General features: G+C 42.0%; 1 protein-coding gene across 1 annotated transcript in view; it reads right to left on the bottom strand.

The window, feature by feature from the left end:
• Window positions 1-22606, bottom strand: part of nfatc1 (nuclear factor of activated T cells 1) — a 103851-nt gene extending 81245 nt beyond the window's left edge. The window contains exons 1-3 of the mRNA XM_079570911.1: window positions 22315-22606; window positions 15771-16791; window positions 14305-14461 (exon numbers count right to left, since the gene is read on the bottom strand). Of these exons, the coding sequence (XP_079427037.1) occupies window positions 14305-14461; window positions 15771-16791; window positions 22315-22333 (1197 nt within the window). The 5' untranslated portion in view covers window positions 22334-22606. The remainder of the gene's footprint in view (window positions 1-14304; window positions 14462-15770; window positions 16792-22314) is intronic.
• Window positions 22607-23813: the final 1207 nt, after the last annotated feature.

Genomic DNA, 23813 nt, shown 5'->3' with positions numbered 1-23813 from the left:
GACTTGATGCGTACCTGTCTGGTATGGTATGTTTTTCATTTAGACAGGGACAGTGCACAATTTAACATTGACCAAAAGGAAAGAGGCATTGTGCCAGGTTATAGCAAAGATGCTAATTTCCACCTGTAGTCCCTGGGCAGGTTGATGTTACAAAAACTGATTTTAAATGTAAATGAATACTTGACCATGGATTAATACATTTTGACATAATTAAAAACATACATTTAATTTAAACAAGATTGGAACATTAGAACATTTTCTACCGGTCCTTTTTCTAGGTGAAACAGTCGCTCCCACATGACGTTACAGATTATGATTGCAAGTTTGTTTTTCTAGAAGCCATTGGTCTTTGTGTGTGAGCTCAGTCACGCAAAAAGACCAAAGATGTTGTTAGCATTTAGCCTCTCCTCCTTGTAGTAATGTCTTCACTTCACTGCGTGGATGTTGAAGGTGTCATTACGCCTTACAATATAGCACCCCTTCACATCCGCTTAGAAAATCGACATGTTTAATTTTGTGTAACTATACTTGGATTGTGTAACTTCTCCCGTAAACATATTTAAAAATGGGAAACGTGGAAGAGCTTGGTCGGTTCTAACTTCACCCCTGTGTTGGTCCACAGAGGAGAGGAGGAGAGGCTAAATGCTAACAACATTTTTGGTCTTTTTGCATGACTGAGGGCACACGTAAAGTAAAGACCAGACAGGTACACATCAACTCGTCTAAGCTCAGGGAAGAACATGTCTCAGTATGGAAAAACGGTGGCCTGTTCCTTTGCGTTTCTGCTTCTTGTTTTGTCGGATACACATCCATTGGCCACTAAACATAATCTTGAAACAACAGAAAGTACATAAATGCCATGAAAAGGACAAAAGATTCAATTTAAATCATCCCCGTTAAATCATCCCCATTTGTAGGAACAGGCTCTGAGCTAAAGGCATTTCTGTGATTTCTATGGTCAGCTCTAAACTGAGGGATAACAAACAGCTTTCCATAGACTTAGAGAAGGCAGAACTGATCAATATCTATCTCTAACAGTGTGAAATTGCATAATTAAGTTGCCTTCCATACATTCTGAAAGTTTCAAGCATTTACACAGCATCTTTCAGTCACAGAAGACTTTTAATGTGGCAGGTTTGTGAATCCAATCACCTCTACATAATGATCAGGGAAAACATTTGTAGATTTTCTGTTTTCTTTCCAAAACCGTGTCTCTCCCAGTGAGTTTATATTATATAAGTGTCATGCATAATTCAGCTCAAACAAACAAAACCAATATTATTCAAAGGAAGCTGGGTGACTTCAGCTCTAACATGTTGGAGTTCAATTAGAAGAGCTATGTTTGCTTCCTTTGAACAGGCTGCTTTTAGACGGGCATTAACACCTCTCACCGCCTCACACGAAACTTGTCATGTGGAACAATGGCAGAGGAAGCACTTTAATTTGCTTGTATTCTTACATAAGGGGATCACATGAGGAGAGCCTGCAGCGCCCGGAGGAACAGCCTGTGATTTAGGAGGAGCTCCCGGCGCGAACCAGCCGTATATTTGTGTAAGGAAGCGGGGCCGCTGCCTAGCAATCCTGTTTATTTAGGACGCAACAACACGGGACGGCTACTTTTAAAACGTAATTACAAACTGGGCACTGCGTTATCAGCGTTTAACTGAGCGAGAGTTAAATTAAGGCTTGAGGTTCCCCCTAAACAGATAGCTGGGGTTTTTCTCCGTACGTTAGCGCACAGTTTGTAAATAGACAGAGTTCTGGCTGACGGCAAATGACTGTGGTGAACGAGGCTGCTGCCATCTGTGTACAAGCGAGCTAAACACAAAATAAATAATGTATTTAAGCGCTTGTACTGTGCTAAACTAAACTGACTTCAAGAGTTGTGCTTTATTCATGTTAAAGTAACCTAGCAGCTCTCAAACTTGTGTCTAAAGTGGTGCTCTATACACTTTTACCAACCAATTTCAACACTTGCTTTCACTACGTTTACTTCATTTTACTGCAAATTTAATATATGGCTTTCAATCACTTAGTGTATCATGTCAGTTCAAGCTCTAACCCACAGCTTGAGGCAAAGCTACCTTAGGAGGAACACTGCTGTGGGAAGTACAGTACACTAAGCGCTATCCTCTAGTTCTTATTACAGTATTTATTTTATCTGAAGTCTATTCATCACTATTCACATGGTGTCCCCTGTCCCACTTCTCCTTGGTAGTTAACATTTCAGATGGTGGGTCATTGGTGTTGTTGTGTTCAGCCCTGTCCACAGAGAAATGGAGGAACCCTGCCTACAGGGATTGGACAAGAAGAAGTAAAGCTCCAACAAGGACTGGACGTTCTGCAGTCTTGGCCCGTCTGCTGAGGGGTTCCCATCGGCCCTTGATCTCTATAGTCTGTCCGTCCACGGGAAAGGATCCCTCCTTCTGTGGTTCTCCCCAAGGTTTCTTTCTTGTCCCACTGGATTTTTGAGTACATTTTTTTCACTCAAACTTGGCTGTAAATACTGTTCAAGTGTTGCTAGCCCGCAGTTAGCTTTGTAATAATACCAGGAGTAATTTTGCATCCGCACAGTAAAGTGTAGATTACTACGCGGATTTCGAACTACTCCTGGTATTATTACGCCTTACAATATAGTTCCCCCTTTTTATCCGCTTAGAAAATCCACATTGTTTAATTTTGTGTAATTATACTTTGTAGTGCAACACTTCACGTAACCATGTTTAAATAGGGAAAACGTGGAAGAGCTTGGTAGCTTCTATCTTGACCTGTTTTGGAGCTATAGAGGAGAGAGGGAGAGGCTAAATGCTAACGCCGTCTGCGCTGTGTTTACGTGACTGAAGGCACGGGTGAAGACCAGACAGGTCCTATAGAACTCGTCAAAGCTAAGGTAAGAACATATCTCAGTATGTAAAAACGGTGGCCTATTCCTTTAACACTTGCATTACCCCCAGAGGGACTACGGAGAGGATTAACTAAGGTAAACAAGTTACTTAGTTATTCTTTAATTTTCCTGCCTGTTGTTCTGTTTCGTTGCTTTAATGTTTCATTGATTGATTGATTTCCTACAGTATGTTGTCTGCATTACTGTATTTCTCTTCTATTTCTGATTGACAGACTTTTCAACATGTGTTAAGACTGTTTATCAAGTCTGTTTTATAATGTGTGTATGGCACTTTGGCAAACTGTAAAATAGGTGACACAAGAAGAACATTTCGCTTCTGACGACACTGTAGAAGTGAATCGTCTGCAACTTAATCAACCAACCCAGTCCAGTCGACTACTACAACATACAAAAGGTTGATCTATTTGAATCCAAAAACCAAAACAGGTTTCATATTTGCAAACAGAACACCCAAGTGTAAAAAAAAAGTCAAGCTTGCAGGCTATGACGATGCAGACTACAGCAAAAAACTCAAAATAAAAACTTAAATGAAGCTTTAGTTGTTGGGTTTCAATCAGTTTTTACCATCTTTGACTGTGTGCCCTTGTGCTACATACACTCACTGCACTGTGATTGGTTCTGGACAGTCAAAACATCCTCTGTGGGTAAACAAACCAGAGAGGGGCCTCTTTCATTGAGCATTTACACTTCTGCTCCGAAACACACTGACCATCTACGCAGCCGGTCGTTGTGGACAGTTATAGCCACGTGAAAAACACTCTGCATATTTTTCCATCATAGACATCACTTTAAAGTTGTAGGGCATGAGGATCCATGGTCAAACAAGTACACATTAAACATCCTTAACTATTTCAGTATTGGATTGGCCATTGAAAGCTCAGCACTTGTATTAAAAGCTTATTGTGACATTATTAATTGCTGTTTGCGTTTCATGTTAATCCGCTGTGATTGAAAGCTGATTTGTGGCCGTCATTTAAAGCAGTGTTATGTTCTCGTAAATCTTTCCGCCCCGGCTCTGACGGCGGTGCTAGCTGCCTCCTCTCCACATTATCACCCACTGGAGGAATCTCAAGACTTCGGACTCGGACTAAACCTGAAACGGGGCCAAGCAGGGGCAACGATAAATCAGCTTAAAAACAAGCTGCGCATACGGGACAGGCCTGTTTGACTTTAGGCTAAAAAGACGATTTTATGAGGTCAATATTTTCAATTAATGGCGACATCCATCTTTGTGGCTCCAGAACCGGTGGATACTTTTATGGTTCCACAACGTATACTTGGACGTACTAACTCAGGCGCGATAGTAACTCTGGCCAAATGTTAGATTTCTGTTTCGTGTAGAGAGCAGGAAACTTAATGTAGCAATGGATGCATGAGATGAGGGAACAACACAAATTTAGAACAAAGAGAAATCCCCATCGTCATTTCTTTTCTACTTCCCTGATTGAATATGATTTCATTGCAGGCATTATTTAAGTACCAACCGTTTCATTGGGGCTACTTTTAGATGAATATAGAGGACAAGAAGAACCTTTATCTTAAAAATGTTCATATTTCTCCATGAAGATATCGTAGATGTGGAAAGCAAATCTGTATGGAATGGTATAAATTCATTGTTACCATGGAGATCCGCTATAGATACTAGCAAACGTTGTCCATTGGTGTTCAATCCTCACAAGGACAGGGACTTTTGTCGTTTAATTCTGATTAATTAATTACATCAGGTTTAGTGCGATTAAAAATATTAATCAAAATGAATCACACTTTACTGTAGCACACTTTTGGGGTTTCCTTTTTCCTGCACGACGTTGCTTAGGGACAAACAGAGCGTAAAGCCCGAAACTATTTTACTGTCAAAGTTGTTTATTCACACAGTTAAGCACCGACATAAACTCGCTCTCCAAAATAACTGCTATTGTCTTTGAAGTGTTTGAAACGATCACTCAGGCCCAGCATCTCCACTTAAAATAAGTTAAAATGTAGGAAAATATGAAGAAGCATCTAAAATATACATCTAAAGCAATCCGGCCCAGGACTTGTAGGCCCGGATAACGTCTCTAGACCATTCCCGTGCGGATTTTGAGGGCTGCTTAAATAAAAATAAAAAGGAAAGAACTCCACACGTGTCCAGCAGAGGGCACTGACATAATGAGAGATCAAGATATAAACAACACATTGTAGCCACGTGGGAAATGGGCAGACTGTCCAAGGAAATGTCCACACTTTTCAGCATCTGTTGGCCTGCTCACTGTAATTTTCCTATAGCCATTAGCATTTAGCCATGAAACAAACCAAATCATGAGCGATCCAGATGTTTTCAACTATTGTCAAAGCCCAGTCAGTAATCGTTAATGAATGACGGACCTTTTGAGATTTTACTTTGGTGCCTAAAAGTGTCCTCTGAGCTAAATGCTAACTCATATTCAGTTTAGTTTCTGCTTTTTGTGGGATCGGAAACACATCAAATGGCCGCTTATAATATGTCAATGATAGAGAAAGCAGAAAAAATGTATAAATGCCATATTACGATTATAGGAGTTCCCTCTATTCCTTCCTGCTCATAGCCAGTCCTTATTAGCGCGTCACTCAAATGCGAAGGATGACATTTCCCCAACTTTATAACTTCTCTCGCCTCTGATTGACAGTCCCGTATATACTATTTCTTCTTTACTTGAGCCGCCATGTTTGTTTTGATGTGGTCGGACCATGCGTTTCTCTGATAGTTGAATCCATCTGCCAGCCTCATACAGTAAGGCATGATCCCAAACCAGTCCTAGTATAGAACGGGACCTGTCTGGCCAAGCCTCTAACAACCTCTGACATGTTCACAACTGAAGAGGTTTTCCAGCAGCTGCAAGTGGCTCGAGGCCTAAGTGGAAGAAAAGAGGCCAATAAGAAAAAGACAAGATCATAAGTGCTTTGAGGACAAGCAGGTCCTAAATCCAGACTTTAATGAGCGGTACTCGACCCAGTGCAGCACAGTCCATTACAGTGTATTAGTGTGGTCAGAGGGGCACACTTGTACGCAGACAGGACGGTCCTGAGCTGGGATAGGGCTGGGTGTGGTATGACAGAGGAGCAATGTGTCTGATGCAGCACAAAAGAAGAGCAATAAAAAGAAACTTGCCACACATAAAAAGGGAAGACGGTCTACCTTTCTATGTGCAGCCAAAGTAAAGCCTCGTATGTCTTTGTTTTTCTATATGGAAACTATTTGTTTAATGTATCCTTAATTTGGCTAGATTATACCTATTACTATAACTTTTTTTTAGAAGGCTAAGAATGTCTTTATGCAATCATAGACTATGACCTTTTATCACACTGTATCCATGACAACAGGATGTATTATAGGTAGGCCTGTCACAAGAGCAAATTTGATGCTTGATGAATCGTGGTCGAAAAATATATTGCAGTAAATGATGTTATTGACTATAAAGATGCTTGATGCTGTCCACTCTAAAGCATAAAAAATACTGTAAACCTTTGTTCTAAAAGTCCATAATTAGATCCAACAGATCTAATTATGGAATACCAACAGAAGCTGCAATAAACATGAAATATAATGTCACCTAACTGACTTACAATCATAACGCCACCCACGAAGTTACTTCCTGTTTCGATCCAGCACGCCAAAATAAAAGCACCATCTCATCATTAGTTCAGCAGTTTGTTCGTTCAACTTTCTTTCTGCCTAAATATTAACAGACAAAACACTTAAAATGTGTGTATTTAATTATATTCTTGTAAAGTACCTGCTGAACTAATCCATGAGACGAGCTGTGTGCTTTTATTTTGGCGTGCTGGATCAAAACAGGAAGTCACTTCTTGGTGTTGTTCTGATTTGAAGTGATGCGCAGAGTCATTTTTCTTCATTTAAAAATCAAAGTTTTACAAAAATAGGGGGAAAATGCTAATTTTCCAGACAATAAATATTGAACCCAAAATGTATTGTTTGCTATTTATTGATTGATAAGTTGATGTAGTAATTATAGTGACAGCCCTAAACACAGGGTATATACAGCTGCGATCATTACCTCTATTCTTTGCTTTCACTGAAAACTATCTAAGTTTGCCTGACCTGCCAAACTAGATGCTTTTTCATAGATATTTCAAAGACATATAGTCTGGGAGCAAACATGATCTCAATGATTTCCCGGTGGGCGTGATTGACAGACGGCATCAACCAATCAGAGCAACGCTAGATACGTCGCAGCAACAAGCGGCAGGAAGCCTTTCCAAAAACGTCCTTATTTACGAGGAACGCTTTGAACGATGTTTCTTGCTCTGGTTTTTGGGATACATTTTTTTTAAAACAGAGAAAAGAGCAAAAGAAAACATCGTATCACCCGCCGCACACGCTATTGTTTTGGTAGAGTGTGGTGACGGCTTCCGCCTCTTGGGGGAATGAAGTCCCGCCTCTCGGTGCGTGATTGGACCGATGTGGGTAAAATCGTGAAATGATAGGCTGCGAGGAGTTGTCCAGACGGTTCTTCTCTTGAACAGAAAGGAGTAGTGTCTGACAGGCCAGGTAAAGCTAAAGTATTTCTATTTATCATGTACAATGTTTGCAATGTTTGGTATCGTTGTCTAAAAATCGCAATAAATACAAAATGTAACATACCAGCTGCTACTGCTTTGGCTATATTAAGCTTGTTGTCTTTTACAAACAATATGACAGATATGGCAGATTTGGTTATAATGTGCTATTTATAACATTTGATCACAAACTTCAATGCAGCCACGTCAAGTCTCAACTTAAAACTCTTGGACTTGGTCTAGACTCTCGGGTTTGACTAAACTTTAGCACTGACTCACTTCATACTGAATCATCCAATACTTTGCGCCTCAGTCTCAATAAAGTCTGAGTCCTAGCCATAACTTCCGTCACTGCAAGTTTGGGCTACAACATTTCGGGCCATCTTACAATCCTATTTTTACAATCCATAAACAACACCCATAGCAACAAAGTCTTTAGTCCTCAGAATAGAGCCATTTAGAACTCAGGGCAGGGCCGGACTCCGAGCTGAAGCAGCACCAAAGCTCCCAGAAGCCAACCATGTAATCAGGAAGTCCGTCCAACATGCAGCCCCAGCCCGCCCGAAACGTGTGTGGTTTGGCCGGGCAGTGATGTCAGCAGCGGCGTCCCGGGACCTTTCCTAAACAAAGGGAGGTCTGTGTGGTTGGTGGTAGTAGCTGCTGGAGGGGAGGAGGAGAGGGGAGAGAGAGGGGGGAGAGAGAGAGGGGAGAGTGGATGGAGGTGGTTGGTCCCGGGAGCTACAGCCCAAACACACTCCCCTCTCTGTACAGGCCAGACCTCTGTCATTAAATCATTAGCACCCTCGCAAAGACAAACATACTCTCGCTTTTCGCACATGAGCAGTAGGGACAACAAGAGCAGAATCATAAATAACACCACAGAAATCTCTTGCTTTCCATCATATCTCGTGCCACTTAAATAACCACAAAACAGGGGAAAACTAGGGCACAGTTTATTCCAGAATCCGTATGTAAAGTCTGATAAACCTTGCAATAATGAGTTGGTAACTTTGCCAAGGTCTGTGAAAGGAATGGAGAATGTTCCAGACTAGCCAAACTTCTTTACCATGTTGATAAATGAATAAACCAACATACCAGCGGTGCCAAATGTGCTCTGAATCAGTGGTTCTCAACAAGTCTCAACACATTAATTTTAATATTCACATAAAGAAAACGTTTAAAATCACTACTGAAGACTATGTGGAGTTTAAAAATGCTAAAACTAAGTATTTTCATCCTCCTACATGTTCCAGCCATGTCCTAATGTGTAGAATGAGCCTAGACCTGTTCACCACAACTGCCTCTAAAATCCTGCAGTCGCTCAAAAAGTTGTTACTTCTGAATTGCCGTCATGCATGAGCTTAACTCATTGACTGCCAGCCATTTTCACATCAGAGAGCTCCCCACTGCCTCTGATGGCACTTCCTCACCTGGTTCATCTGTACCCAGACTCAGCACTACGTCCATTATCTCATTGTGTGCGTGTGTGTGTGTGTGTGTGTGTGTGTGTGTGTGTGTGTGTGTGTGTGTGTGTGTGTGTGTGTGTGTGTGTGTGTGTGTGTGTGTGTGTGTGTGTGTGTGTGTGTGTGTGTGTGTGTGTGTGTGGCTATGGGGAGGGGGGTGGGGTTGAGCAGTGTTGTCTGTTTGGAAGAGTGGGTGGTTGGGTGGGCGGGAACTGCTTTTAATCTGTAAAGCACTTTGTGTTACAACCTTGTATGAAAAGCGCTTTATAAATAAAGTTTTGATTGATTGATTGATTGAGAGGCTTTTCAGGATGTTGACTGTTTTTTCCCGTTGATAAACCTAATTGACGTCTATAGACGTCATTGGCAGTCAACGTTAATATAGAAGCTGCAGTTACGCGTAAGACCTGAGGTGGCAGTAGTGAGTATAAAATGGCCAACTTGCAACTAGGCTCTTTAAGGGTCTTATATCTTATTACATTATGTACCTCCAAACTACTTATACACATTATTCCATTGTGTAAGTACTACATAGGTACAGGTTATTACACTTTGTTAAAGCAAATTACATTGTACTTGATTCGGTTTGGCACACTGTGTATCAAAGTGAAATAAAGTGAAACCCCAGTCTGTTAAAATAACTGCTATCAGTTTGTTTTGATCTTTTTTTTTTTGGCTCATTTAATGCTTATTCAACATTTTTTGAGGAAATGAAAATATTTTACATCATATTTTCCACGTCTAAGTTGTATTTGGGTCACGGCTTGTCGTCCAAAAGCGATTGCGGGTCCTGATGCCATACCAAAGAACCACTGCTCTAAATAATCAGGCGAACATTGTTTTTTCTTTTAGCGTAGGATAATCAAAATAAAGCATTTGGAAGAGGACATCATGTACTTAAACCAAATGTTTGGCTCCACAGCAAAAGAAAAGCTGCAGAAGTTACACAGTATGGCTTTTGGTAATTCTGTATAATGTGTTTAGTCTTTCTGGTTCTATAATGTCGCCAGCAGTGAATTGAACCGCACCCATTTCATGTTATAGACGTCCTGTCTGTATGTTGTAAACAGTATAACGGGGCATTTGAGGCGTTGCTCTTTGGTTCGAAAAACACATTTTCACTTTAACGGCCCAAGAAGCTGCTTATGAAACAGCTATTCACAGGTTCAGACTCTTTTTCATGTTAATGTGAAAAACATCGCTGCCTTGTTGTGTTGCATCCAAAACTCCTGCAACTCAGAGGTGGAGGTGGATGGAAACCAAGTGGAATGTCCTATTTGAAAACAATTATCATATTTATTCGGATTTAGGTCCGAGTTTTCTGACTTTGTGAAGAACCTGGCAAAGAGCAAACAGAAAAAGACGAATGAACAACGATAAAACAAATCCTAAGCCCTCCCTCTCATTGTTGCCCACTCTTGCAGTCTCGCCTTAGCGCCATAAATCCATATTCACGTTTTAAATCTGCCTCGTTTATTACCTGCATAAGTGCTTGATATTCAGAAAACAGGCCAGCGAACTGTCAGAGCCAGAATCGCGTCTGCTGCAGCTACGTCACTTTTCAGCACCTTCTTTCACATTATTATTGCAGCGGCTAAACGACCTCTCCATTACTGCCATCTGAACCAATTTGAAACACAACCAAAGCAAGAACTACAGCCCCAACACGACGGGTGAAGCTATTATCCTCCTTTACAACGGGTGAAGTTATTGCACGACATATTGATACAATGTAGGGAAGAGAGATTCTGTAAAAACGTGTCTAAATGAGTTTTTTCAAGCAGGTACAGGGACCACATTTGACAACATTTTAATGCAAAGTTTCAGTTCCAAGTAGAGATCCAGCTTTTTTGATACCGATACTGGGGTTTGAGCATCTACCGATATTTGATATTTACCGATATCAAGAGACTTTCTTAGTGGCTGAGTGGCTTTCTCTGTGTGAAAAATGTAAGTGACTCTTTTCTCCATTTCAATAAAGTCATATTTTATTGGCATGATGTTACAGATTAATTATCAGTTATATCTATTGATAAACTAATGGATGTATATTTAACAAGGATCACAAATATCCTTGGGTAGAAGTTTTTTATTTTTTTATTTATTGGTTTATTTGGTCAGGTCGCCACACGCCTTGGGCTAATTTCCATCCGTCGTCCCCCATGCGCACTCTCAAACACACTCTCATTCATCCAGGCCTATTGTACATGTTTTTAGTGGTAGGGGAAACCGGAGTACCCGGAGAAAACCTACACAGACACGGCGAGAACATGCAAACTCCACACAGAAAGGCCCTGTCCCTGGTGGGAATCGAACCCGGGACCTTCGAGCTATGAAGCACTCCCACTTGTCACAGGCTGGACTAGTTTCTAATGACAACTCGTCACGATTTTCACAATCCAAGTGGTTGACAAAAACCCCAAGGTTTCGCAGGGTTTGAGAATTTTTCAACCGACCTCTCTGAATTTCGTCTGAAGCTACAGCCAACTCCTCTTCCCCCCCTCAACAAAGTCCAGCTCTCTGATCCAGTAACGGGGCACCGCCACCGCTGACCTCACTGTTGTACCGCCTGCCACTGGATCACTGGAATGATAAGCCTTGAGGAGGTTAATGTCATACAATTTTGAAGACTTCCGACGGCCTGGTGTTTCAATCAAATAATCCAGATCAGACACCTTTCTTAAGACTGTAAAAGGACCACAAAATTTAGCTTGAAACGGTGAACTCACCAAGGGTAGGAGGTTACATTAATATAAACAACTAACGGTGATCATTACAAATATGTTGGATCAGTTATTTCTTAAACTAAACTACAAACACTTGGCTTCAGCAGTGGTTATTTTATTGTATTATTTTTTTGTATTGGTGGCACAGTAGCGCAGTGTAGCGCTCTCGCTTCACAGCTAGAAGGTCCAGGGTTCGATTCCCACCAGGACGGGGCCTTTCTGTGTGGACTTTGCATGTCCTCCCTGCGTCTGTGTAGGCTTTCTCCGGGTACTCCGGTTTCTCCTACCACTAAAAACATGAACAATAGGCCAGGATGAATGATGTGTGTGAGTGAATGTATGGTGGTGGTCAGAGGGACCGTTGGCGCAGACGTGTGCAGTCGCGACAGCGCTTCTGTCAGTCTCCCCCAGGGGAAACTGAAGCTACAAACGTAGCTTTCCCCCACTGAGTATGGAGTGAATGCTCTCATGTAAAGCACTTTGTGATCATGTCTGTGAATATAAATAAAGATCTTCTTCTTCTATTAGGCTTCTTTGTAGGTATCTTTATCATAGTTTCTGATTGAGTCATGCACCCGCTAGCTTTAGCATGCTATTGCTAGCGTGGCGATTTTGCGAAGTGATAAAAAATACATTTGCAGCGGTTAGAACTAAATCAGCGACTGAATTCTCCAGGTCCTTAGCTTTTAAATGATATACAGCCCATATTCACTTTGATTTAGGTGGTAAAAGTTGTGTTTTTAAATTGTTGAGAGCTAAAACTAGAATCGGTTCAGTATCGATACCCAAAATCATATTTTTTCCAGTATCGATATCCGATACCAGTATCGGATCGGTGCATCCCTAGTTAAAAGTGGGCAAATAGGTGAAGTGTCTTGCCCAAGGGCATTTTTCGAAGGCCCCTCCCTGCTCTGGACCCTGGGTAACAGTACATTTACCCCCTCTGCCTCAGAATATGCGGTTTGATTGCCGTCATCGTGCGCCCCATTGTCGCTCTGGTTTAAACGGTAAATTGCTTGTTTAGTTTGACTATTTTCTTAGGCTGATGTCAGGGTTACAATGTCGGTCCAGATGTTTTTTCAGTCAAAATATCTCTCCAGGATTTGACCGCCGGAGCTACTGTGGCTGAGTGAGTAAAACCCGCTGCATCAATGGAAAACTCTTGAGTCATTTTTGTCTGGACAGGAACTGACGGGAGCGCTCCACGTCGAACGGCATATCTACGCGAGCAAACGATGACATCTCAGAATAACATTACCACCGGGGCATGAAGTAAGTGCGGCCGATTTTAGCACATGAGCCGCGGGACGGGGCGCTGAGGCGAGAGGTGACGAGACGCAGACAAAACTGGGGCTAACGGGGCAAGGAAAACAGAGGGGGGTGAAAACGTCGGGAGTGGGGCCCGAAATTTACACAGCATGAATCTGAGGTGACAATTGCCCAGTGAAGAAACTGCTGCACAAACATTTACAAATGGGGGTAAAGTTCTAACTGAAATTTGCTCTAAATGTTGAATTGAAGGCTAATTCCTAAACGTGTGCTAAAAATGGAAGCTTTTGTTAAGTCTGTGGATCACAATACTATCGCTGCAATACCAAGTATCAATACTTTCAATACTTGTGTTTGGAGACATTTTTTATCACACACTCCTTCGTTTTACAGTAACAACACTTTTCAATCTTCACACTTCAAAAAATGTCAAATGGCTTTTGGTTTATAAACTTTGGACTCATTCTTTTTACACTTTTTACATACAAGTGTTAATGGGATGATTGGGGGGTCTCTCATCTCCCCCTGGTGTCTCTGGCCAGAAAACCACAATTGCAACTTCACTGCCACTGGGTCAGAGTCACCAATACACTCTAATGGAATCATGAAGAAGAAGCTAACAGGCTAACGGGCAAAGCTAGCTGTGGGCTAGCACCACTTAAACAGTATTTACAGCCAAGTTTGAGTGAAAAAAATTATCTCCATTGTATAATTGGATGCACAGTAACCCTCTCTCCCTTCGCCTTTCCTGTCAGCGTAGTATTTACTCTCACGGACAATTAATGAGTAAAAAACACAACATGCTACGACACCTGCAGTGGCGCTTATGGCCTCTCGGGGCATGAGTTACTTAGCACTGCTTTAAAGGCACACTGCATAACATTTTGGACTATACTGTTGCCATCAATACAAACAACACAGCAAAAGCTTTTTTTCAGTTGATAATCAAAGAATGGATTTGGATGAGAACCTAACCTATTTAAATCTCAAATTTGGCCATGGAGACAAACCAGAGACGTACCCACTCCCCTAAAGTCACAGTCATGTCTTAGTAGTGTTGGCCCACTCACAGCAAAAGCAAATGTTTGTTTATGAGGTATTTGAAAGTATCATCATGATATAAATGCTTGTATTTCAATTGTATTTATTGGGTAAAATTCTGGGGACTTAGAAGTTTTAGGTAAAATATAGCCACAACTTACTTTAAAAGTGTGAAGCTAACAGTCTCTTCACTTTGTATGCCATACCACGATACTTATTCAGTGATGTTTGACTAGATTAAATAAGATAAAGAAGAAGGTTGGAGGTAAAATTGTGTGAACCGGGGGGAGTTTGTATCATTCACACTTGACAAAATAAAAGCTCTCCCGATGCTTGAGCGTAAACCACAGCAGTTCGAACAGACCTGCACCACGGGATGTCCTGTCAGCGCCTTCACCGCGCCCCGGCTGCCCTCCGTCTCGTAGTGCGCTCTGTGATGGGACCTGGGCTGCACCTCTATCTGCAGACTGTACTGTCCCGACGAGGAGGGCAGCTGCCAGTCCAGAGCGGGCAGAGAAGGGCTGAGAGAGAGAGAGAGAGAGAGAGAGAGAGAGAGAGAGAGAGAGAGAGAGAGAGAGAGAGAGAGAGAGAGAGAGAGAGAGAGAGAGAGAGAGAGAGAGAGAGAGAGAGAGAGAGAGAGAGAGAGAGTTATTTTCGACGCGTTTATCAAAGCAGAATGTGCAGAATGTGAACACAGAGATACGCCAAGGCTCGTGATGGATCAGCCAGAGAAATTATAGGAAGAACACACTGTGAACATGGTTTTAGACTGAAGTAAATGAGGGCGGGATCAATGTGGGTCACAGTGGGTCGTTTTCTATCTATCTATCTATCTATCTATCTATCTATCTATCTATCTATCTATCTATCTATCTATCTATCTATCTATCTATCTATCTATCTATCTATAGCATAGATTGTAGAATAAAGATGATGGTTTTGCTTCCCCCATAACTGAAGCTCGTTCATGCTAGCAGTTTGGGTTTTTGGAGCCAGCCCCTATATTTAGAATAGTAATCCGTACCTCCTTGCGAAGTGGAGGTAAGAAGCCTGTGTTCAATAATGACTTAAAGAGGGGTTAAAAAGTCTTAATGGCAAGTCCATGACTGCAGGGATCTTCCGGAGCCTGCCCGGGTTTTCTATCAGGCTTCAGCAGCTAATAGCGATGCTACGTCAAGTTTCAAGTTTATTCAAGTTTATTTGATTGATTCATGCTTGCAGTCAAAGACAGATTATCAGCAAGAACATATAATAAAATGTAATCAATAAAAACATCATTCATAAAGATCAGCCTTTCAAGTCCTGATTGTGCAGCCTGACCGCTGTTGGTAGCAGCGATTGTCCGAATCTTCCAGTGCGATAAACATCCATGTTTTTCATAGTCTATGATCTAAAGCAGTCACATGTGGACTTCTTCCAGTTTAAATCAATATAATAATAATAGTTTTCCCTCAGGTAACATGGTTGAAACCCAGTTTAAACATAATCTATAGGTCTATTTGGCTTTGGTGTTCATTTGATCTTGATCTCAGCCTGATGGTACTTGGAAGGTCAAATATTAAACTAAGTGGTTCTTGGAAGGTCAAATATTTGGAACGAACTTCGTGTGAAAGGTTTGAGAGCCACTAATCTAGTGCGTTGAAATTAGAATAGGTCAATCTTACAGAAGAACTGAGCAAGTCACTGTCTTAGATGATTAGTATATCCTACAAGATCAATAAATATGTGTAAATAAAATACTTAATCTTAGACACAAGGATGTAAACTTTTTGACACATTTCAAAAGTCAACAATCAATAAAAAAGGATGTGACTGTTTTGAAACACTCACCTGATGTACGTCTTTGGTTTGGCCCATGAGTACGGATGCTGCGGGACGTCCAGGAACCCGCCTCCGTACCCGCCCTCCTTCTTCAGCCCGGCGCGGTCCTCGGGGCACAGCTCGGAGTGACCCATCTCCTCGCTCAAGGGCTCCATCTTCAGGCTGAGCGTGGCACTGTGCTCCAAACTGGTCTTCCTGGCTTTTATCGGGATCCCCTCCGTCAAATCCACCATCCCGTCTGTCGTCAGGGCGTTTATCGCTGCCAAAATGGCCGAATTCGTGTACTGGTTTGTATTGGGCAGCCACGTTTCATCGGTCACACTGAGCCGCGGCGACGTCTGCGGGGAGAGACCGGGCGAATGCGTCGGTGAGTACGGGTACTTGTTATGGGGCGTCCCGCTGCCGTTGAAGCTGTACTTTCTCTTGGCCCCGCACGGCGAGTTCGGTCTGGACCCTCTCTGCCCCATCCAGGTGTCTTCCGTGATGCTGGTGCGGGGCGATCCTGCCGGGGAGTGGGCGTCCCCGGGCAGGGCGAGGGTGGACCCTTTCGGGGACACCGACGGAGACTGCCAGGGCGAATTCTGCGGGGAGTTGTAGTTGTAGGAGAAGCTCGATTCGTAAGACGAGGCTTCCGAGTGGCAGCTCCGCGACGAGACGCTGCTGGCGGGACTCAGGCAGCTCGGGTCCCGGTAGCCGTCCGCGTTCGGGAGGGTCAGCGTCACTATGGAGTTGACCCGTTTGGCCACGGGCAGGGCGCTCTCCTCCACCTCCTCCTCCGCGAACTGGCTGTAGGCCGTGATCTCGATGCGCGGGCTCTCCAGGGCGGGGGCGCCGTTGGGCCGCGGGGAGGAGTAGTAGCCCGACGCCCTGAGCTCGTCCTGCGGAGACGGGGAGTCGAAGTTGCCCTGGTGGAGGTGGGGCTCGGTGACGGAGATGGTCGGGCTGGACTGTAGGCTGTGGTACTGGGACGGCAGACAGGGGGCGCTCAGGGGCAGGGACAGGGTGACGTTGGGGGTGTAGCCGAAAGCGTCTGAGGAGAGAATGGATTCAGAGTGTTACAAAAACATACGAGTCGATAGTAATCACCATCACTCAGAGCGATAATGCAGGCACTCACGTCAACAAACCGTCCACACAACACTCGCTGAAGCTTTACACAATATTGACAGCTCCTACATCGTGCTAAATTGCCTTTGTGTATGTTGAACCCTTGACGAAAACATTTCTCAAGCTGTGTTTTCTTTCCTTTGTGCATATGACCCTGCATGTTTACACTGTGTTAAGAATTATTATGCAAATGATATTTCATTGCCATACAACTCGTGAATGGTATTGTGTCTCAGGGCACTTTGAATCACTGACATAAGCCCAGTTAAGGGAAAAACTGCTGAAAAAGGACGTTCCACATTATTAAGCAGACCACCACTTTCCAGCACTATGGGAAATAAAAAAGATCTCTCTGCTGATGAAAAGCGTGAAATAGTTGAATGCCTTGGACTAGGTATGAAAACCTTATTTCACGAAAGATTACCGTATTTTCCGGACTAAGTCGCCAAAAAATGCCTGATAAAAGAACAACAGGATACAGACGGATCGCCCATAATTATGGTCACAATTGAAAACAGAGGGATAACAATTTGGAGAAAATCAAAACTTTCTCTAGTTATTCAAAAGATTTGAGAATAATCTCTAATTACTCAAAAACTACTCTAACAAATGCTGAATCATGAATATAGTTTTTAACTACATAAAGACAAAGACATGGGGAGGAGCAAAGTGGTTCAACAGCCCATAAATACATAAATAATGGAAAATAATAACATGATGCTACATGTTAGCATCGAGCTTATGCTAAAGCTAGCTAGCGCTAACTACGACTGCCATTTTATCGCTTCTACTGAACAATCTGCTGTGAATAAATATCCACATGGACCCGTTTTACACTTGACTATATTTGTATGTGATAAATATGTTTATGTTTCGCCAGATAATGGCTAAAAAGTGTGAAAAACTGTCTTTCCCCTCGGCGAAGGCACGCCCCCGTCTGTATTTTACACATTGATGGGTAGCTACATGAAGCATAAACAACTAACTAAATAGGTGTCTGGTATGTTAATGTCACATAAACACTTCAGATAACTATAGCATAAAGAATATACCAAACTCTTGATCTCACTTCAAATCACTAAATCCATTGAAAATCTTCATCCTCTGTGTCACTTCTGAACAATCGCCTTGGTAACGACCCAGGCATGGAGGCATCTAGCTTTTAGCTGTGATTAACTTTGTTTTGTTTTCTTCTCTAAGAGTAACCTCCGCTTTATATATTTGAATTTAAAAAACATAATTTAAAAACATATTGGTCGCTCCCTGCCAAACTATGAAAAAAGTGTGACTTATAGACCGGAATATACAGCAATCACAATCATCGTACTGCTAAGAGATACATGGCTGATTCAGAGCACACGCGGGTTTGTGCAGATAAAGGCACAATGAGGACGGTTTCTGCCAGACAAATACATCAGATTAAGAGAACAGCTGCTACAAAGCAGTAAACAGGTATTTGAAGCTGCTGGTACCTCTGGAGTCTCTCGAACATCAAGGTGTAGGACCCTCCAGAGGCTGCAGTTGTGCATGAACCGTCTATCCAGCTTCCCCTAAACTGTTCATTGAATGCTGATGAGCAGAAACGGCTGCAGAAACTGGGCTCACCTGACAACTGATCATCACAGCTGTCTGAGATTGATGTCAGTGATTCAAAGAGCCCTCAGACACAATACCATCCATGAGTTGAATTACTTTATGGCACTGAAATACAATTTGCATAATAATTACTTAACATAGTGGTCCGGTTTTCTCTCTGAGCTCTGATTTACGGCAGAACTGCATAAACAATGAAGCGCCTCCATGTTTTTAAAGTCCTCATCTTCATCAGACTTGTTCTGTTGGTGCTCAAATCGCCTTTCTTGATACTTGTGCAATGCAAAGTGCTTTATAATACCAGCCATTGGTTTTAGCTTGTTTTCCACCTGTTTATCTGTCATCTGCTGGTGTTTATTCTACTTTAATGACCTGACCTAGACACTGTTACAGCACAAGAAATATTCAAGGCTATGTTTATTAACAAACACTTAAGGCCTGTCACAGAATTTGAAGTTCGATATATTGAGCCACGATAAACAATATTATGAAAGACCTTTAAATGTCATAGAACTTAAAAATGAGCTAAGTTTTGTTTGAAAAGTATCACCCCACTCTAAACATGAAATACAATGAAATGCCACCTACTTAGGATAAAAAGAATGAGTTCTGAGATTCCACCAAATGATCTTTCAGCTTTATGGTTCTAGATAATGAATAACCAGAACTACAAACATATTATTTTATATGAATCTGGCTCAACACGACGGCCATTTCGTCAATTACTTAAAGTTGACACATCCTCTATATAAAGTTCTCTAATGAAAGCCGCTATTGTCCAAAGGAAATTGCGTTTGAAGCGACACATTTCACATAAATCAGATCTAAAAGTCAAACCCAGGTGTCTTTTCCAGAACGTGTTGCCAGTTCCATGTAAGTAGCTCATAAAACATTGGATTATGAAAACAGCGCACTGCTTGGGTTGGCTCTGTCCGTGTTCTTACAGCCATCGAAAAGAAACACCGGGGACATGGGGAGTGGTTTAGCCGCCCGCTGTAAAGGTGCGCGCTGTACCCATTTCTTTAGCTCTGAGGTCAGCGGCAACACGAGGGAAACACAAATATCACACGAGGAAACAGGACATTGTTGGTCCCATAAGCTGTCGATAATTTGATCCTGTTTTGGAAAACTTGCAACCTTCATCGTCGTAGTGAAGCTTAAAGGGATGTTTCAGGATTTTTGACATAGGGCCTCATTTCCCAGTTATACAGAGTGTTGTTGATTTCTGGATATATTTTTTTTGTAATTCATGCAGTTCTTATATTTGAACAGTTTCGTGGCGCTAGGCTAGTGCAAGGCTAGTGCATTTCTATGGTATCAGCTAGCCTGCATTAAAAACAGTCTGACCCGCTCCACAGTGCACCTGAGGTAAATCACTTATAACACCAGACTAACCATATAAATGTGTCGATAGAATAATTGTAACCATTTTGCATTTGAAATACCTTATATTTGAGCAGCATCAGCTTCGTGGTTGTATAAGCTACGCAGCAGCGGAGTGATCTGCTAGAAAATAGTCCCTCAAAATGCGATCATTCATGTGGTGCATGGTCAGTTATATTCCAAATATTATTCTATCAACACATTTATATGGTTAGTCTGGTGTTATAAGTGATTTGCCTCAGGTGCACTGTGGAGCAGGTCAGACTGTTTTTAATGCAGGCTAGCTGATACCATAGAAATGCGCTAGCCTTGCACTAGCCTAGCGCTACGTAACTCTTCAAACATAAGAACTGCATGAATTACAAAAAAAATATCTCCAGAAATCAGCAACACTCTGGATAACTAGGAAATTAGGCCCTATGTCAATAATCCTGAAACATCCCTTTAAGTTGTCGACTGGACTGGGTTTGGAAGCTATAGTTATATATACGTCCTCAACTCAACCAAAACCAGCAGTCGACGACTTAAGTTTCACTATGATGAACACTTCCTGGACAAATGAGACATATCCACAAACATTTGGCAACTTTCTATTCTGTTTCATTTATCCAAGTTCTGGATTGGCACACAAAGTGCTCACTTCTCTCTAACTTCACAACTGTCGACACAATGAAAAGATAAAGTGAAACACACATTGGAATAGCTCATAAAAGTAGTTATATATAGTTAGTCATCTTCATTCTCCAACACACAAAGCACTTTCAATGTAGGTTTCTTGACTTAGCTATGTCAATGATATCTTTGGTCAATTTCATATTAACGGCCGACAATTTTACTGTATGTAACCAAACAAATCAAGTGTGTAGACTCTGACATGTGTGGGACAAACACTGCCCATCTAATTACAAAGCATCTCATGAACTCTCAGGCTTGTTTTGTAGCATTTCTGTGACAATGACCCTGAAAAGTGACCCTGCGAGTTATGAAATGTGCCGATAAAGTCGTCCCTGTGAAGGCTAGGGATATTTCTATAAAAGTTAGGCATGAGTTGGGACCACAACATGTTAATTTAGTGGCTTTCTCTTGCATTGTTTGTAATATAAATACAATAAATGCATAAAATGTCAGGTATAGGGCCTTTAAGTTAAATGAAATTGACCATATTGTTCATAATCAGGGCTTGGCATCAGTGTTAATTTTGACAACATATTTTAATTTAGTTTTAGTCTTCGTCTTTTGACTAAAATGTAATTTAATTTTAGTCGAGATTTAGTCAAAAAAATTTTAGTTAATAATTTAGTCAGCTTTGTTTTTATAATATGTATTATAATCATATTTAATAAAGCTCTTTTGCTTTATGGAGCTGCTCCACATGATAAAGCTCAGAGCTGCTCCTTTGGCAGAGAATTTAAATGATCTGAGGCTCTTTCAGACTATGAACAGAAGTTTGGATGATTTTAGTCTCTCCCTTTCATTTTTATTTAGTCTTATTTTAGTCGACTAAAATATCTGGACATTTTAGTCATAGTTTTAGTCTCATGAGAAACTTTTAATTTAGTTTTAGTCCAATTTGAGTCGTCAAAAATAACACTTTGACAAAAATTAAGACAAAATATTTTAGTCGACGAAATTAACACTGCTTGGCATGAACACAAACCAAACAGTGGGATTATTTTTTTCACCTTGGCCAATTGAGGTAGATCTGATTAAGGAAATGAACTCATAGGCCCATTTCTACCATGGACTTGTTGTAGGCTATAGATCAGCTATACCATGAATCAAACATATAGCAAAAACGTCATAACTTGCAGCGAATACAACTTTTAAGTGGCTACACAGCATTTGAAACCAAAGAGTTTAACGCAAAAAAAACAAAAAACAAAACCCTGATCTCAATCCAGGAGATGAGCCACAGCCTGGAACGTGGGAACTGCAGCTGCGGTCGCGCGGTCCTCAGATGAAAACGACCACATGGTGAACACCGATACAGGCAGGGAGACAGACGGAGCACCCACAACTGCAGCGAATTAGACACAATTATGGGCCCCGCTATGAAGACATGACATCAGCTCTGCACCTCATGACTGTCTCTCATAAAAGCTAAATTTAACACTATACAGGACCTGGCGCTGACACAGAAGCTGAAAGTAAAGTGCTATACTTAGACCTGCAGGTGGCCCCGGGGGATTTTCAATACTGCCCCGATACCGAATCATTAACGAGGCTAGTTCTGCAAAGTGTGGGACTATTTTAAGAGCACTTTGTCGGTCAGAAAGGACACGCCCACATCGCTTAAATCAGATGGGCGGGTGCGCTACTTACGCCAAACTGCAGCTTTAATATCGACGCGTAATATCACACGTTCATCCAAGCCGTACAATCTCTCTCACCGGGTTTTCTGCATGTTAAGCGACAATAACTCTGTAAAAGTTACGTGTTGCGTGATGCAGCTGATGAAGGATGAGCTTACCTTCTTCTGCCGACTTCATTTTGCGTTTATTGCGCTGAAAACAACGTGACCAACAACTCGAACTCTTCTGATTATAGCGGTAATGGATCCATAAAGCGGTGATGGTGTATATTCCCAAGAGCTTGTTTGAATGAAACGACACGAAAACTGGAGGTGTTCCTGTTTAAAAAAGAAAAAAGAAAAGAAAAAAGAAAAGAACTCGTATCCAAAGTAAAAGCAGATGCGCCTCTGGGTTTAAAGCTATATTTGGGAGCGCGCGCCAGTGTGTCTGGGAGATCCTGGCTCGCTCGGGTCGGCCGTGACGCACTGCACGAGCTCGTTGAGGACTCGGGCGCTTTTAAACCGGGGGATCACCTCCTCGGATCGCACGCGCCGCCCCCCTTTCAGACTTCAGACAGTGACGCACGAGGCTCGTCCCATGTCGACCTCCAGATCCGCGCTCCCTCCGCGGGGTTTCCTCCAATTACAGGACTTTAGAGTTTGTGAATGGAAAACATGGTAAGAAAAAAGACGTACAGGAATGGACGAGACAAGTGTAAAAACGAAGAAAAGGGTTGTGTAGGAATGAGCCTAAATAAGCCTGTAAATGATGAGAAGCACCACGTGTTTATCACTTTGTGGCAGGGGCGGATGGGACTGGAAAACAGCCCTGGACTCTGACCAGCCTGGCCCAAATTAGCGTAATTGTGACACTTCCACAAATACATATTTTAACGTCTTACCACCCGCCTTAACATTAACGACTGCATTTTCCCCAGTTCGGCTTTTTATTATTATTTTTTTGACTGGTATCATCAGCAAAAAGAACGGGAAAGGTGGTCGTAGAAACAGAAGCAAAATCATTAATGTAAATAATAAATAATAACGGTCCCAAAATTGAACCTTGTGGTGCACCATACTCCACGGAATTCCTTTTAGATTCATTTTCTTTTTATACACGGCTTTACCCAAATCTAAAAGCTTCTCGACTGGAGAGCAACAATGTAACGCCTCATTTGAAAGCTAAGACCTACAAAAGTGACGGAAACTTTTTGTCACGTCGCCACATTTTTGGCATATTTTTGTTGTTTTTTAAATAATTTTTCCATAATTTTTTGGCCGTGTTTTTCTCACGTTTTTGTTGACTTTTCATCCTCTTTTTCTCGCTATTTTGATGCTTTTCTTTTAAGCTTTTAGATTTGGGTAAAGCTCGGTTGAGGCGGGACTGGTGGCCCTAGAGCCTCTTCCAGAATGGACATATGGCCAGTCCGCCCCTGCTTTGTGGCAGTGGTCATTTGCCTCAGAGACCTTTTTTTAAAGTGATAGTCTGTAAGTTTGCAAAGTGAAGAGAGATCAAATGAAATCTGAAAGTAAACAATCAAGCTCCCTCCCCCTCCCTCCTGATTGGACCTGACAGGCCGGTTCACAGGAAGAGCTCGTCTCATTGGTCAAAGTGGTATCCCGGGGATTGTGAGTTGCTGAAATCAGCGAATCGAGGGAAAAAATATTATTCTCTAGTT

This window comes from Gobius niger (assembly GCF_951799975.1).
Source record: "Gobius niger genome assembly, chromosome: 14".
NCBI lineage: Eukaryota > Metazoa > Chordata > Actinopteri > Gobiiformes > Gobiidae > Gobius > Gobius niger.
This window is presented reverse-complemented; position numbering and strand designations above follow the sequence as displayed.